General features: G+C 45.7%; 1 protein-coding gene across 19 annotated transcripts in view; it reads left to right on the top strand.

Annotated features, from left to right (window-relative positions):
* RLF (RLF zinc finger) overlaps positions 1-14,094 on the top strand; it is a 119,399-nt gene that overhangs the window by 80,908 nt on the left and 24,397 nt on the right. Inside the window, exon 2 of one of the 19 annotated variants that reach the window (XM_065576754.1) lies at positions 3,843-3,960. The exons of the other annotated variants lie outside the window; for them this stretch is intronic. Within the exon in view, the coding sequence (XP_065432826.1) occupies positions 3,956-3,960 (5 nt within the window). The 5' untranslated portion in view covers positions 3,843-3,955. The remainder of the gene's footprint in view (positions 1-3,842; positions 3,961-14,094) is intronic. 19 annotated transcript variants of the gene reach the window in all.

The following is a 14,094-nucleotide window of genomic DNA, read 5'->3' on the forward strand; positions in this document are numbered from 1 at the left end:
CTCAGGAGCTAGTGGGGTGATAGCATTGAGGATGGGGAAGGGGGGCTGCAGAGACCCATGGGGATGAGGGGTGTGGGGACGGGCAGACATACCTGCCTGAAGGGAGAGGCTTGGGAACAGCCAGGGTCTGCATGGGGGAGGCTTCCCAATACCCTGACAATCCCCCCCACCCGCCAGAAAAACCTCACACCCAACACCCTCCAGGATCACTCCTTGGCTCCTTCCCTCTCCCTCAGCTCCTCCATTACCCTGACTCCCCCAAGCCTTTGTACTGCTTCTGACAAGTGCAGGAAATACAGTTCTGTATTGTAATTTAAATGAATTGCACAAAGTTCTGAATTAATATGCTTAGTAAGGAAACTCCCTTCTCTTCATGTGTCATTATATAATGCCTGCATCTGTAATTTTCACTCCATGCATCTGAAGAAGTGAGGTTTTAACCCACGAAAGCTAATGCCCAAATAAATCCCTTGACACGACTGATACTGCTGCCTGTTCAGTTGCTGCAACGGAGGTGATGAGAGCCTCCTGACTTTAGCTCTCTGGATTCCCAAAGGAGGTCCAGAATACAGTAGAAGACCTCCTCTGAGTACAGTAGAGGATGGGTCAAAGTTGCTCGCAAATAGCACAGACGAGTCTCTGCAAACATTGAAAGGCTCTAGAGTGACCTTATGTTTTTTTGATTTCTAAACTCTGACCTACAAGAGAAAACTCAGCAAGTGTGGAAACAGACCAGAGATCCCACCCCCTCCAATTCCTTATCTCCCAGAGGTCATATGAACCACATCAGAGAAGACCAGAGATTTCAGAGAAGGAAACCATCCTCTTAGCCTCCCGCCTTACACCTATCCACCTCCAAGCAGCAATTTTGATGGGTTGGTCAAGGTTTGACTTGCCATCCTCATGCTCTTCAGCTGCACCGATTTACCAGTCTTCCTTCCTTTGGTGACCACCTACACCGCTTCAGGCAAGCCTGGGAGTCAGTCACTACGGACAAGTGGGTTTTGGAGATCATCTCCACAGGTAACCCATTCCAGTGCTTCACCACCCTCCTAGTGAAAAAGCTTTTCCTAATATCCAACGTAGACCTCCCCCACTGCAACTTGAGACCATTGCTTCTTGTTCTGTCATCTACCACCACTGAGAACAGCCTAGCTCCATTCTCTTTGGAACCCCCCTTCAGGTAGTTGAAGGCTGCTGTCAAATCCCCCCTCACTCTTCTCTTTGGCAGACTAAATAACCCCAGTTCCCTCAGCCTCTCCTCATAAGTCATGGGTACCAGCCCCCTAATCATTTTCTTTGCCCTCCGCTGGACTCTCTCCAATTTGTCCACATCCCTTCTGTAGTGGGGGGACCAAAACTGGACGCAGTACTCCAGATGTGGCCTCACCAATGCCGAATAGAGGGGAATAATCACTTCCCTCAATCTGCTGGCAATACTCCTACTAATACAGCCCAATATGCCGTTGGCCTTCTTGACAACAAGGGCACACTGCTGACTCATATCCAGCTTTTCATCCACTGTAATCCCCAGGTCCTTTTCTGCAGAACTGCTGCTTAGCCAGTTGGTCCCCAGCCTGTAGTGGTGCATAGGATTCTTCCTTCCTAAGTGCAGGACTCTGCACTTGTCCTTGTTGAACCTCATCAGATTTCTTTTGGCCCAGTCCTCCAATTTGTCTAGGTCACTCTGGAGCCTATCCCTATGCTCCAGCGTATCTACTTCTCCCCCAGCTTAGTGTCATCTGCGAACTTGCTGAGGGTGCAATTCATCCCATCATCCAGATCATTAATAAAGCTATTGAACAAAACTGTCCTCAGAACCCACCTGTGGAGCACTCCGCTTGATACTGGCTGCCAACTAGACATCGAGCCTTTGATCGCTACCTGTTGAGCCCGACAATCTAGCCAGCTTTCTATCCGCCTTATAATCCATTCATCCAATACATATTTTTTTAACTTGCTGACAAGAATACTGTGGGAGACCGTATCAAAAGCTTTGCTAAAGTCAAGATATATCCACAGAGCCAGTTCTCGTCATAGGAGGCAATCAGGTTGGTCAGGCATGACGTGCCCTTGGTGAATCCATGTTGACTGTTCCTGATCACCTTCCTCTCCTCCAAGTGCTTCAGAATGGATTCCTTGAGGGCCTGCTCCATGATTTTGTCGGGGACTGAAGTGAGGCTGACGGGTCTGTAGTTCCCTGAGTTCTCTTTCTTCTCTTTTTAAAATATGGGCACTATATTTGCCTTTTTCCAATCGAGCAGAGCAGTACTATCTCCTCCCATGGCTTGCATGCTATGCCTCTGTTAATGTAGCCTAAAATTGCATTTGCTTTGTTTGCAACAGCATCACATTGCTGACTCATGTTGAGGTTGTGATCCACCATAACTCCCAGATCCTTCTCAGCAGGGCTACTGCCAAAGCTAGTTATTCCCCATTTTGTATTTGTGCATTTGGTTTTTCTTCCCTAAGTGTAGCGCCTTACATTTGTCTTTGTTGAATTTCATTTTGTTATCTATAGCCTAGTCCTCCAATCTATCAAGGTCCCTCTGAATTTTAGTTCTCTCCTCCAAGATGTTGGCAACCCCCTAGTTTTGTCATCTGCAAACTTGATCAGTATGCTTTCTATTCCTACATCAAGTTCATTAATAAAGATGTTAAACAATTCCAGAACAGATCCCTGTGGATTCCCCACTTGAGACCTCCCTCCAATCCCACATCATTCCATTAATAGTTACTCTTTCTTTGTGGTTGTTTAGCCAATTATGTATTCACTTAATGGTAGTTTGGCCAAGCCCGCATTTCTCCAACTTGCCAATTAGAACAGAGGTGAGCAAACTACGGCCCACGGGCCACATCCGGTCCACAGGACCCTCTTGCCTGGTCCCTGAGCTCTTGGCCTGGGAGGCTAGCCCCTGGTTCCTCCCCTGCAGCTTCAGCTCACTGTGCCACTGGCGCAATGCTCCGGGTAGCGGGGCTGCAAGCTCTTTCCAGGCCGCGCTCTGCAGCTGCGCTGCCCAACCCGGTGCTCTGTGCTGCGCGGTGGCGTGGCTGGCTCCAGCCGGGCAGCACAGCTGCCTGTCCTGGTGCTCTGGGCAGCATGGCTGTAGCACCGCCAGCCACTGGTGCTCCAGGCAGCACGGCAAGGGGGCAGGGAGCAGGGGGCTTGGATAGAGGGCAGGGGAGTTCGGGGTGGTGGTCAGAGGGCGGGGGTGTGGATAGGGGTCGGGGCAGTCAGAGGGTGGGGGAACAGAGGGGTTGAATGGGGGCAGGGGCAGTCAGGAAGGAGGGGGGGTTGGATGGGGTGGCGGGGGGCAGTCGGGTGGGGGTCCAAGAGCGGTCAGAGGACAGGGAGGGAGGGATGGATGGGGGGGGGTGCGTCAGGGAACAGGGGGGTCGGATGGGGCAGGAGTCCCGGGCGGGTCATCGGGGGCAAGAAGTGGGGGGGGGGGGGGAGTAGGATAGGGGGCGAGGGCCGTGCCTCCCCAACTGGCTCTCCATGCAATTTTGGAAACCTGTTGTGGCCATCAGACCAAAGAGTTTGCCCACCCCTGGATTAGAATGTCTCGTGGGACTATGTCAAAAGCTTTGCTGAAGTTAAGGTATATTTTGTCCACCACACTCCCTTATACATCAAACCAGTTACCCTGTCAAAGAACAAAATCAAACTGGTTTTGCATGATTTGTTCTTAGTAAAGGGTTTCTTCAGGTATGTTAGCAACAAGAAGGTGGTCAAGGAAAGTGTGGACCCTTTACTGAATGAGGGAGACAAGCTAGTGACAGAGGATGTGGAAAAAGCTAATGTACTCAATGCTTTTTTTGCCTCTTTCTTCACGAACAAGGTCAGCTCCCAGACGGCTGCACAGGGCAGCACAGCATGGGGAGGAGGTGACCAGCCCTCTGTGGAGAAGAAGTGATTCAGGACTATTTAGTAAAGCTGGACGAGCACAAGTCCATGAGGTCGGTGCTAAAGGAGTTGGCGGGTGTGATTGCAGAGCCATTGGCCGTTATCTTTGAAAACTCATGGCAATCGGGGGAGGTCCCAAATGACAGTATTCTTGCCAGCAAGTTAAAGTAGTATGGGCTGGATGAATGGACTATAAGGTGGATAGAAAGCTGGCTAGATTGTTGGGCTCAACGGGTAATGATCAATGGCTCCATGTCTAGTTGGCAGCCGGTATCAAGCGGAGTGCCCCAAGGGTCCGTCTGGGGGCCGGGTTAGTTCAATATCTTCATTAATGATCTGGAGGATGGCGTGGACTGCACTCTCAGATGACACTAAACTGGGAGGAGTGGTAGATCCGATGTAGGGTAGGGATAGGATACAGAGGGACCTAGACAAATAAGATAATTGGGCCAAAAGAAACCTGATGAGGTTCAACAAGGACAAGTGCAGAGTCCTGCACTTAAGACGGAAGAATCCCATGCTCTGCTACAGACTAGGGACCGAATGGCTAGGCAGCAGTTCTGCAGAAAAGGACCTAGGGGTTACAGTGGACGAGAAGCTGGATATGAGTCAACAGTGTGCACTTGTTGCCAAGAAGGCTAACGGCAGTTTGGGCTCTATAAGTAGGGGCATTGCCAGCAGATCGAGGGATGTGATCATTTCCCTCTATTGGACATTGGTGAGGCCTCATCTGGAGTACTGTGTCCAGTTTTGGGCCCCACACTACAAGAAGGATGTGGACAAATTGGAAAGAGTCCAGCGGAGGGCAACAAAAATGATTAGGGGGCTGGAGCACATGACTTATGAGGACAGGCTGAAGGAACTGGGACTGTTTAGTCTCCAGAAGAGAAGAATGAAGGGGGATTTGATAGCTGCTTTCAGCTACCCGAAAGGGGGTTCCAAAGAGGATGGATTTAGACTGTTCTCAGTGGTAGCAGATGACAGAACAAGGAGTAATGGTCTCAAGTTGCAGTGGGGAAGGTTTAGGTTGGATATTAGGAAAAACTTTTTCACTAGGAGGGTGGTGAAGCACTGGAATGGGTTACCTAGGGAGGTGGTGGAATCGCCTTCCTTAGAGGTTTTTAAGGTCAGGCTTGACAAAGCCCTGGCTGGGATGATTTATTTGGGGATTGGTCCTGCTTTGAGCAGGGGGTTGGACTAGATGACCTCTTGAGGTCCCTTCCAACCCTGTTTATTCTATGATTATTTGTCTCCATACTGGTTTCATCTCCAAACACCCACTCCACCTTAGAGGGCACTGCTCTATAGTCGCCTAGAGTGGAACCCCCATAGGGACACCACCCGAAGAAGAAATGGCTACTTACCCTGCGAAGTAACTGGTTCTTTCAAGATATGTCCCCCTATGGGTGCTCCACTACCTGGAGTCCTTCCTCTTTGCTTCAGAGTTCTCTGCTGTGGGGCTTTGCAGTGGAGAAGGAACTGAAGGTGGTCAATCTGTGCAATGCCATGTAACAGCTAGGGGCGCTAGACTGACTAATATGCATGTGTGGACGGAAAGGACACTACTATGAGAAATCTCTGATCAAAGGCGCAGAGGGCAGTAGTGTACTGAGAGAATTTTATCTAGTGGTTTCTGCCACAAAACTGTGACATCTGTTTGAGCTATAATATATCTTATAGAAAGATATCCAGTCTTCTGAGATATAAAAACTTCAAGTGATGGAGAATCCACCACATCCATATGTGAGATTTTCTAATGGTTAATTTGCCTTCACTATTTAAAAATATGAATTTTTTTATGGATACCTGGAATAATGAGCACCTTTCCGGAGGATAAGATGGTTCCTCTATCAGTTTAATGAGCACCAGATATAAATCCCACAGAGAGACTTGTAAGTTTTTAGTGAAAAAATACTTAACTAGAACATTAACTCTTCAAGAACCTCTTTGTTCTCAAAGACTCAGACTTTAGGTGCAGGGATTCTCCAAAATTATTGCCACCCAAATGCAGAATCTCTTCCACTTGTGAGAGTAACTTCATAGAATGAATGACTTTCTGGACTGCTGTAGTATCTCCTGCACTTTAACTGTGTAAGATTTAAAAGTTTTGTTCAAGTCCCACAATCCATGCTATCATATTCTGGGTTGAGATATTGGATTTTGCCTTTTCTTGAGTTAGCAGTTTTGGAGAAAGCAGTAGATGGAGAGAAGATTTGAGATATATCCAGCAGATGAGTCTGGCTCATGTTGTAGCCACTAAGATGACTCTAGCCCTGTCTTGTCTTCTAGATATGTGGAAATCAGGAGCGTTGTCAGAGGAAGCTTAGAATGTCACCCTGCTCCAAAGTAGAAGAAAAATCCTAGAGATAGTCCATTACCATCTGAGAGCAGAGCCTTGGGTACTGTTTGCCACAAGGTCATCTTCCAAAATATCCAGTTTACCTTTGATTTTTTTTCAGGGACCATCAATGTGGTTCTGGAGCATGAAAGGGCAACCCTTGGGCAGATAAATGAATAGTCATGGGCTAGATTTGTTCTATATGCAAGTTATGTAACAGTTTCCCGCAGAGTTTGTCTGAAGTGAGCTCCTCCCTGTTTGTTGATGTAGTACATTGTGGGTTTATTCCTAGACCTAATGATTCATATCATTAGGGGGGAGGGATAGCTCAGTGGTTTGAGCATTGGTCTGCTAAACCCAGGGTTGTGAGTTCAATCCGTGAGGGGGCTACTTAGGGATCTGGGGCAAAATCAGTACTTGGTCCTGCTAGTGAAGGCAGGGGGCTGGACTTGATGACCTTTCAAGGTCCCTTCCAATTCTAGGAGATAGGATATCTCCATTAATTATTTATTTTATTATATTAAGGGCCCAAAAGCAAGCTATTCCGCTAGGTAGGAAAGATAAAAAATGTGGCAAAAGACCACCTTGGCTTAGCTACGAGATCTTGCGTGATTTAAAAAATAAAAAGGAGTCATATAAAAAATGGAAACTAAGACAAATTACAAAGGATGAATTATAGGCAAACACCACAGGAATACAGGGGCAAGATTAGAAAGGCAAAGGCACAAAATGAGCTCAAACTAGCTACAGGAATAAAGGGAAACAAGAAGACTTTTTATCAATACATTAGAAGCAAGAGGAAGACCAAGGACAGGGTAGGCACACTGCTCAGTGAAGAGGGAGAAACAGTAACAGGAAACTTGGAAATGACAGAGATGCTTAATGACTTCTTTGTTTCGGTCTTCACCGAGAAGTCTGAAGGAATGCCTAACACAGTGAATGCTAATGGGAAGGGGGTAGGTTTAGAAGATGAAATAAAAAAAAACACCCTAAAAATCACTTAGAAAAGTTAGATGCCTGCAAGTCACCCGGGCCTGATGAAATGCATCCTAGAATACTCAAGGAGCTAATAGAGGAGGTATCTGAGCCTCTTGCTATTATCTTTGGAAAATCATGGGAGACAGGAGAGATTCCAGAAGACTGGAAAAGGGCAAATAATAGTGCCCACCTATAAAAAAGGAAAATAAAAACAACCCAGGAAACTACAGACCAGTTAGTTTAACGGCTCTGCCTGGGAAGATAATGGAGCAAATAATTAAGGAAATCATCTGCAAACACTTGGAAGGTGGTAAGGTGATAAGGAATAGCCAGCATGGATTTGTAAAGAACAAATCATGTCAAACCAAACTGACAGCTTTCTTTGATAGGTTAACGAGTCTTGTGGATAAGGGAGAAGCGGTGCATGTGGTATACCTAGACTTTTGGCATTTGATACGGTCTCGCATGATATTCTTATCCATAAACTAGGCAAATACAACTTAGATGGGGCTACTATAACGTGGGTGCATAACTGGCTGGATAACCATACTCAGTAGTTATTAATGGTTTCCAATCCTGCTGGAAAGGTATAACAAGTGGGGTTCCGCAGGGGTCTGTTTTGGGACCGGCTCTATTCAATATCTTCATCAATGACTTAGATATTGGCATAGAAAGTACACTTATTAAGTTTGCAGATGATACCAAACTGGGAGGGATTGCAACTGCTTTGGAGGATAGGGTCATAATTCAAAATGATCTGGACAAATTGGAGAAATGGTCTGAGGTAAACAGGATGAAGTTTAAGAAAGACAAATGCAAAGTGCTCCATTTAGAAAGGAACAATCAGTTACACGCATACAGAATGGGAAGAGACTGTCTAGGAAGGAGTACGGCAGAAAGGGATCTAGGGGTTATAGTGGACCACAAGCTAAATATGAGTCAACAGTGTGATGCTGTTGCAAAAAAAAGCAAACATGATTCTGGGATGCATTAACAGTTGTGTTGTGAGCAAGACACGAGAAGTCATTCTTCTGCTCTACTCTGCGCTGGTTAGGCCTCAACTGGAGTATTGTGTCCAGTTCTGGGCACCGCATTTCAAGAAAGATGTGGAGAAATTGGAAAGGGTCCAGAGAAGAGCAACAAGAACGATTAAAGTTCTAGAGAACATGACCTATGAAGGAAGGCTGAAATAAATGGGTTTGTTTAGTTTGGAAAAGAGAAGACTGAGAGGGGACATGATAGCAGTTTTCAGGTATCTAAAAGGGTATCATAAGGAGGAGGGAGAAAACTTGTTCACCTTAGCCTCTAAGGATAGAACAAGAAGCAATGGGCTTAAACTGCAGCACGGGAGGTTTAGGTTGGACATTAGGAAAAAGTTCCTAACTGTCAGGGTGGTTAAACACTGGAATAAACTGCCTAGGGAGGTTGTGGAATCTCCATCTCTAGAGATATTTAAGAGTAGGTTAGATAAATGTCTATCTGGGATGGTTTAGACAGTATTGGGTCCTGCCATGAGGGCAGGGGACTGGACTCGATGATCTCCTCGAGGTCCCTTCCAGTCCTAGAATCGATGAATCTATATTTGCAGGAGAAAGGTTTGGAGAGCCACTTTTGACAGGTAATTCTAGTATATAATGTAGACTTTGCTGGAACCGTAAGTATAACTGAGAGTAAAGCTGTGAACCAGAATAGGCCTGGCCTTGGGAAAATAGCAACGCACCACGTATTAGCAACATTAAGCACATTCTTGAAAGGATGGTGTGATGGGTTGGACCCCCCCTTCTGAGATGCCACCTGATGTACTGGGATTTAACTGAGCCTGTCTGCTCCACTAGCCTGGGCTCCCTCTCCCTGTTTTGCTGAATTAGGCTCTCTGGCAGCAAGCGCACGCGCACACACAGGTAGGGAGCACCAGCTGTAGAATCACGCAGAGGCTGCAAACAGCTCTCTATGGGAAGGTTCAGCTAGGAAATTGGCCAACACTGAAGTGCAGCTTCCCTCTGGAAAGTACACCCAAGATAATATTGTCTTGTGCTGTAGATGTGCACAGCGCGAGCTCATAAAAATTCGCCCTCTCCCTCAATGTGAAGAGAGATATGCACAACTTCTTGTCCAGTTATAAATTGCACAAACTGGGTTATGTGAGGAACAAAAAATGTTTCTTAACTATAAAAGGTAAATTTTAAGTGATTATAAACAGAACAAAGCAGATTACTAAGCAAATAAAACAAGCAAACTAAGCTTGATTCACTATAATTTTTCACCTTAAATGTTGACTTGGGCAGGATGCAGAGTTTCTGTAGCTTAGATTTCCAGTTATTTCTCTTTACAGACTAGACTCCTCTGTCTCAGTCTGGACTCAGCCATTGTCTTTCCCTCGGCTTACTTCCTTTGTCTCTTCACATACTTTTTAGCAGTCTCACTTCTTGGATGGGAAGGCAGCGAAGGGAGAGAAGAGTCCTGATGGCCTTGCCTCCCAGCCTTAAATAGAATTTACATAAGGCAGGAAGCCTTTGTTTCCAGTGGAAAAGTACCAGCAATGTCCAAGGTGGTATTTTGCTTCAGGCGGTGATATCATCTGACCTCTTGTAGTGTCAGTGCAGCATCCCAGGAAACTTCTCAGGAAGGAGTGAGATTAGCATTTTCAACGTTCTGTTTTTCTCCTTAATGGCTTATCTAGGATGATTGCTTACTGTCTGGTGGGCGTTGCCCCAAGTACAAACATAGTTGTAATTGTTACATAGTCAATATTCCTAACGTCAGATACAGAAATGATACATGCATACAAATTGAATAATCACATTCAGTAAATTATAACTTTTCCAATAATATCTTACAAGACCCATCTTGCAGAAAATATATCTTAGGTCATCTTCATAGAAATATTGTTATATGAATAATATGGAGTGTCACGCCACAGATGGTACTGGAACACCCACAGTTTTAAGTTACTGTGTAAATTAATTTCTAGAAGGTGCTACAAAGATACACACACCCCTCATAAAATAAGGAGGAAATAAAATAATGGATGTGGATGTTTTGTTCAAACTAATAAATACAAGGTACAAAATACTAATGAAAAGCATATGAAGTGTAATACCTAACTTGTTTGCATCAATGTATAAAAGAAAAAGGCATTGGAGGGGCATGTTTGTGCTAGCATTGGGGACAACATTTGGTGTCCTGATTGAACTGGTATCATTGTCATGAGCATACATGTGTTAGTGTACCTGTAGCTCTTATGGGGAGTTAGTACCATGCTTTGTCAACAGTATACTTGTCCAAGCACCTTTGCCACTGAATCGAGACTGTGGTCTTTCTTTATGAACAAAATCAAGGTTGGCTGAATCGAAAAGCTGCATTCCCTGCTAGGGCAGCTGACATCAGGTGTCCACAAGCCTCAACATTCCGCAACACTAACATATAGAATATATAAGCTTCACCTCCAGTATGTTCCTCCATCCCTGAATCCCCTGAGGTCTTGACAGTGAGCTTCCCAACCCAAGTTAGAGGCATCTAAAACTGTTAATGTATCTGGTGATGGAGTTGTAAATAATGCCACTCTTAGAACATTTGGTCATTGCTGCCATCCTTTGAAATGATCAGGGTACGTTTGGCACGACACTCGTTCTGTTTTGAGCCAGGCAATTATGTAAAGGCCTTATTCTCAAATGTGCAGATAGTTAAATCATCAGCCCTTGATCTCTGAGACAAAATGTCGTTAACTTACTCAAGTTGACCTTAAGGTTCATATGGCTTGATGCAGTTTCAAAAATCTTGTCTCTGGCAAGAAAGCTTTTGTGTGAACAGAGTCCAGAACTGCTAAAAGGAATGAAATCCTTTGCCTTTCGCGTCTTCCAGTTAATAAAAAGGCCTGCATTCTGAAATAAGTTGCGAGTTTTTTCCAAAATATCTAAAGACTAAGACAAGTATTGAGTCGGAGAGTTGTCTAAATACTGATGGACATAAATTCCTTATCTCATATGAGCGTCATCCACAATTACACACTTGAAGAATTTGGGTGCTGAGCAGAGACTGAAAGCTAGGAACTTGTATTATCAGAGACCTTTAATGGGACCACTTGATGCTGATAGGGAAATAGTCGTTCTTCAGTTTGACAGCCCCAAACCGGTTCTGTTTGGAAACTGAGAAAACGGTGGAAGACTGAGCAGTTACCCGAAATTTGAACTTCTTGATGATCTACAGTTTCTTGAGCTCTGATTGGGCAAAGCCTGCAGTGTCTAGTTGAAATGAGGAAGTATCTAGGGTAGAAACCCTTCTCTCGCTGCTCTTCTGGATCTTCCTCTGTTGCTCCCAATGTCAACAAGAGTTTCCTTCATCTTCACTACTGTTTTGTGAAAGTGATCCCTGAAACGTGCTGGGTGAAGTTGGTTGAGAGGCAGCATGAAGTGGGGTGGAATTGCATTATGTAACTATTCAATGACTGTTTATACCCAACGAATGAAGTACAGGGAGTCCTCGGACTTGCGATGCCTGACTTACGTTGGATGCCACGTATGACACTTTTCAATTAACTGCCCATTTTGCCCCTACGATACTTGTTTCGCCCTTGCAATGAAAGCCAGCAGGGAGAACAGCACACATCACATGCTGAGCCTCAGTCAATCACTGATTTCACTGTTCAAGCTTTCTGATTGGCTCCCGGCCTGGGTTCAGCCAATCAAAAACAAGCAGCAAGGCTACCCAGCAACAAGCTACCCTGGCCATGGAAGCCAGTCAGAGAAGCGACTGCAAGGGACCCCTTCCAGCTCCATTCATTATAATGCGACTACAAGGTTATTTACAAGCAACTCTGTAAAAAGCAAGCCCAATTCTGCATAGTTTGTTGCCAACATTCTGAGCATCCTGTGTTGCTGGCATTCTGCCCAGCCTGACTTAAGACGCTGTTCTTTGTGGTTCTAATTTTTTTTTTAAATGGCAGAAAAGTGTAAATCTGGTGCAGGTGATGTTTCTTCTAAGAAACGCAGAACAATTATTATGGAAACAAAAATGGATGTCACTAAGAGATCTGGAAAACGGGAGACAGCAACTGAAATCAGCAGAACTTTGGATATCCCCCGAATGACTATTGTGACCATCCTGAAAGACAAGGTTAGAATTCAGGAACATGTCAAGGGTCGGCTCCTGTGCAGTCAACTGTGATAGAATCATAGAATCATAGAATATCAGAGTTGGAAGGGACCTCAAGAGGTCATCTAGTCCAACCCCCTGCTCAAAGCAGGACCAATTCCCAGCTAAATCATCCCAGCCAGGGCTTTGTCAAGCCGGGCCTTAAAAACCTCCAAGGAAAGAGACTCCACCACCTCCCTAGGTAACGCATTCCAGTGTTTCACCACCCTCCTAGTGAAATAGTTTTTCCTGATATCCAACCTGGACCTCCCCCACCGCAACTTGAGACCATTGCTCCTTGTTCTGTCATCTGCCACCACTGAGAACAGCCGAGCTCCATCCTCTTTGGAACCCCCCTTCAGGTAGTTGAAGGCTGCTATCAAATCCCCCCTCATTCTTCTCTTCTGGAGACTAAACAATCCCAGTTCTCTCAGCCTCTCCTCATAAGTCATATGCTCCAGACCCCTAATCATTTTTGTTGCCCTCCGCTGGACTCTTTCCAATTTTTCCACATCCTTCTTGTAGTGTGGGGCCCAAAACTGGACACAGTATTCCAGATGAGGCCTCACCAATGTCGAATAAAGGGGAACGATCACGTCCCTCGATCTGCTGGCAATGCCCCTACTTATACAGCCCAAAATGCCGTTAGCCTTCTTGGCAACAAGAGCACACTGTTGACTCATATCCAGCTTCTCGTCCACTGTGACCCCTAGGTCCTTTTCAGCAGAACTGCTACCTAGCCATTCGGTCCCTAGTCTGTAGCAGTGCATGGGATTCTTCCGTCCTAAGTGCAGGACTCTGCACTTGTCCTTGTTGAACCTCATCAGATTTTGTCCTTGTTGAACCTCATCAGATGGGCAAGAAAATAGCAGGCTTGGCCTCCCTGTATTTACAGTTTTAAGGCTCTCTAGGTAATCAGAGATCCATCATCCAAGGGGATGTCAGCCCAATGACATTAGTGCAGGTTGTAATCTCCCACAAAAAAACTGAGGGAGGCTGTAGAGGAAGCAGATCCCATGGGGAAATGAGGAAATTCCTGTTTCGTAAGCAACCTCTTATGGTGGCAGGCCAACTGTACATAACTAAGACCCAGAAGAAGAATCCTCCTTGTCTGGATCCGGGAAGGATCTGAATGGAGCTGATTTGAAACAAGATGGCACTGGTACAGGGAATGGTCTTAGCCTCAAAGCTGACATCTGGGGATATCCAGTGACACAAAAATGGGCTGATGGAGCCCGTAGCACTGGTGAATCTGGATCAGCAACATAGCTTCCTGTGTCCCTGAATCTGTGCTGCCGCTGCTTTCTGGGAATAAACACATTCAGTGCTGGGGGAACTCGAAACATGCTCTTGGCCTTATGCTTCAGGTCAGGGGAAAGAGGAGGCCTCCTGGTGTCTGAAGGAGGCTTGGCATCAGAGGCTGGGGAAGGATCAAAGGAATCAACCACTTCCAAGGAGCCAACATGGCAAAGATTCTTTAAGATCCTTCCACTGCTGGAGGAACCATGAGGCTGTTTTCCAGCACCGATGGTCCATCAACACTGAAGAACTCTCCTCTGACGGGCCTCTTGCTGTAGATGTGGTGGTGAGCACTGACTTTGGCACAGGTTTCTTTAGTTTAGCCCTCTGAAGCGGGCTTCAAAATTGAAACAGGTCTTTCCTGGCCTTGCCCGGATCCAGGATACCTAATGTCAGCTGGAGCCAAGAATATAGGCCTGAATACACAAAAAGTGTTAGGTGC

This window comes from Chrysemys picta, chromosome 23 (genome assembly GCF_011386835.1).
Source record: "Chrysemys picta bellii isolate R12L10 chromosome 23, ASM1138683v2, whole genome shotgun sequence".
NCBI lineage: Eukaryota > Metazoa > Chordata > Testudines > Emydidae > Chrysemys > Chrysemys picta.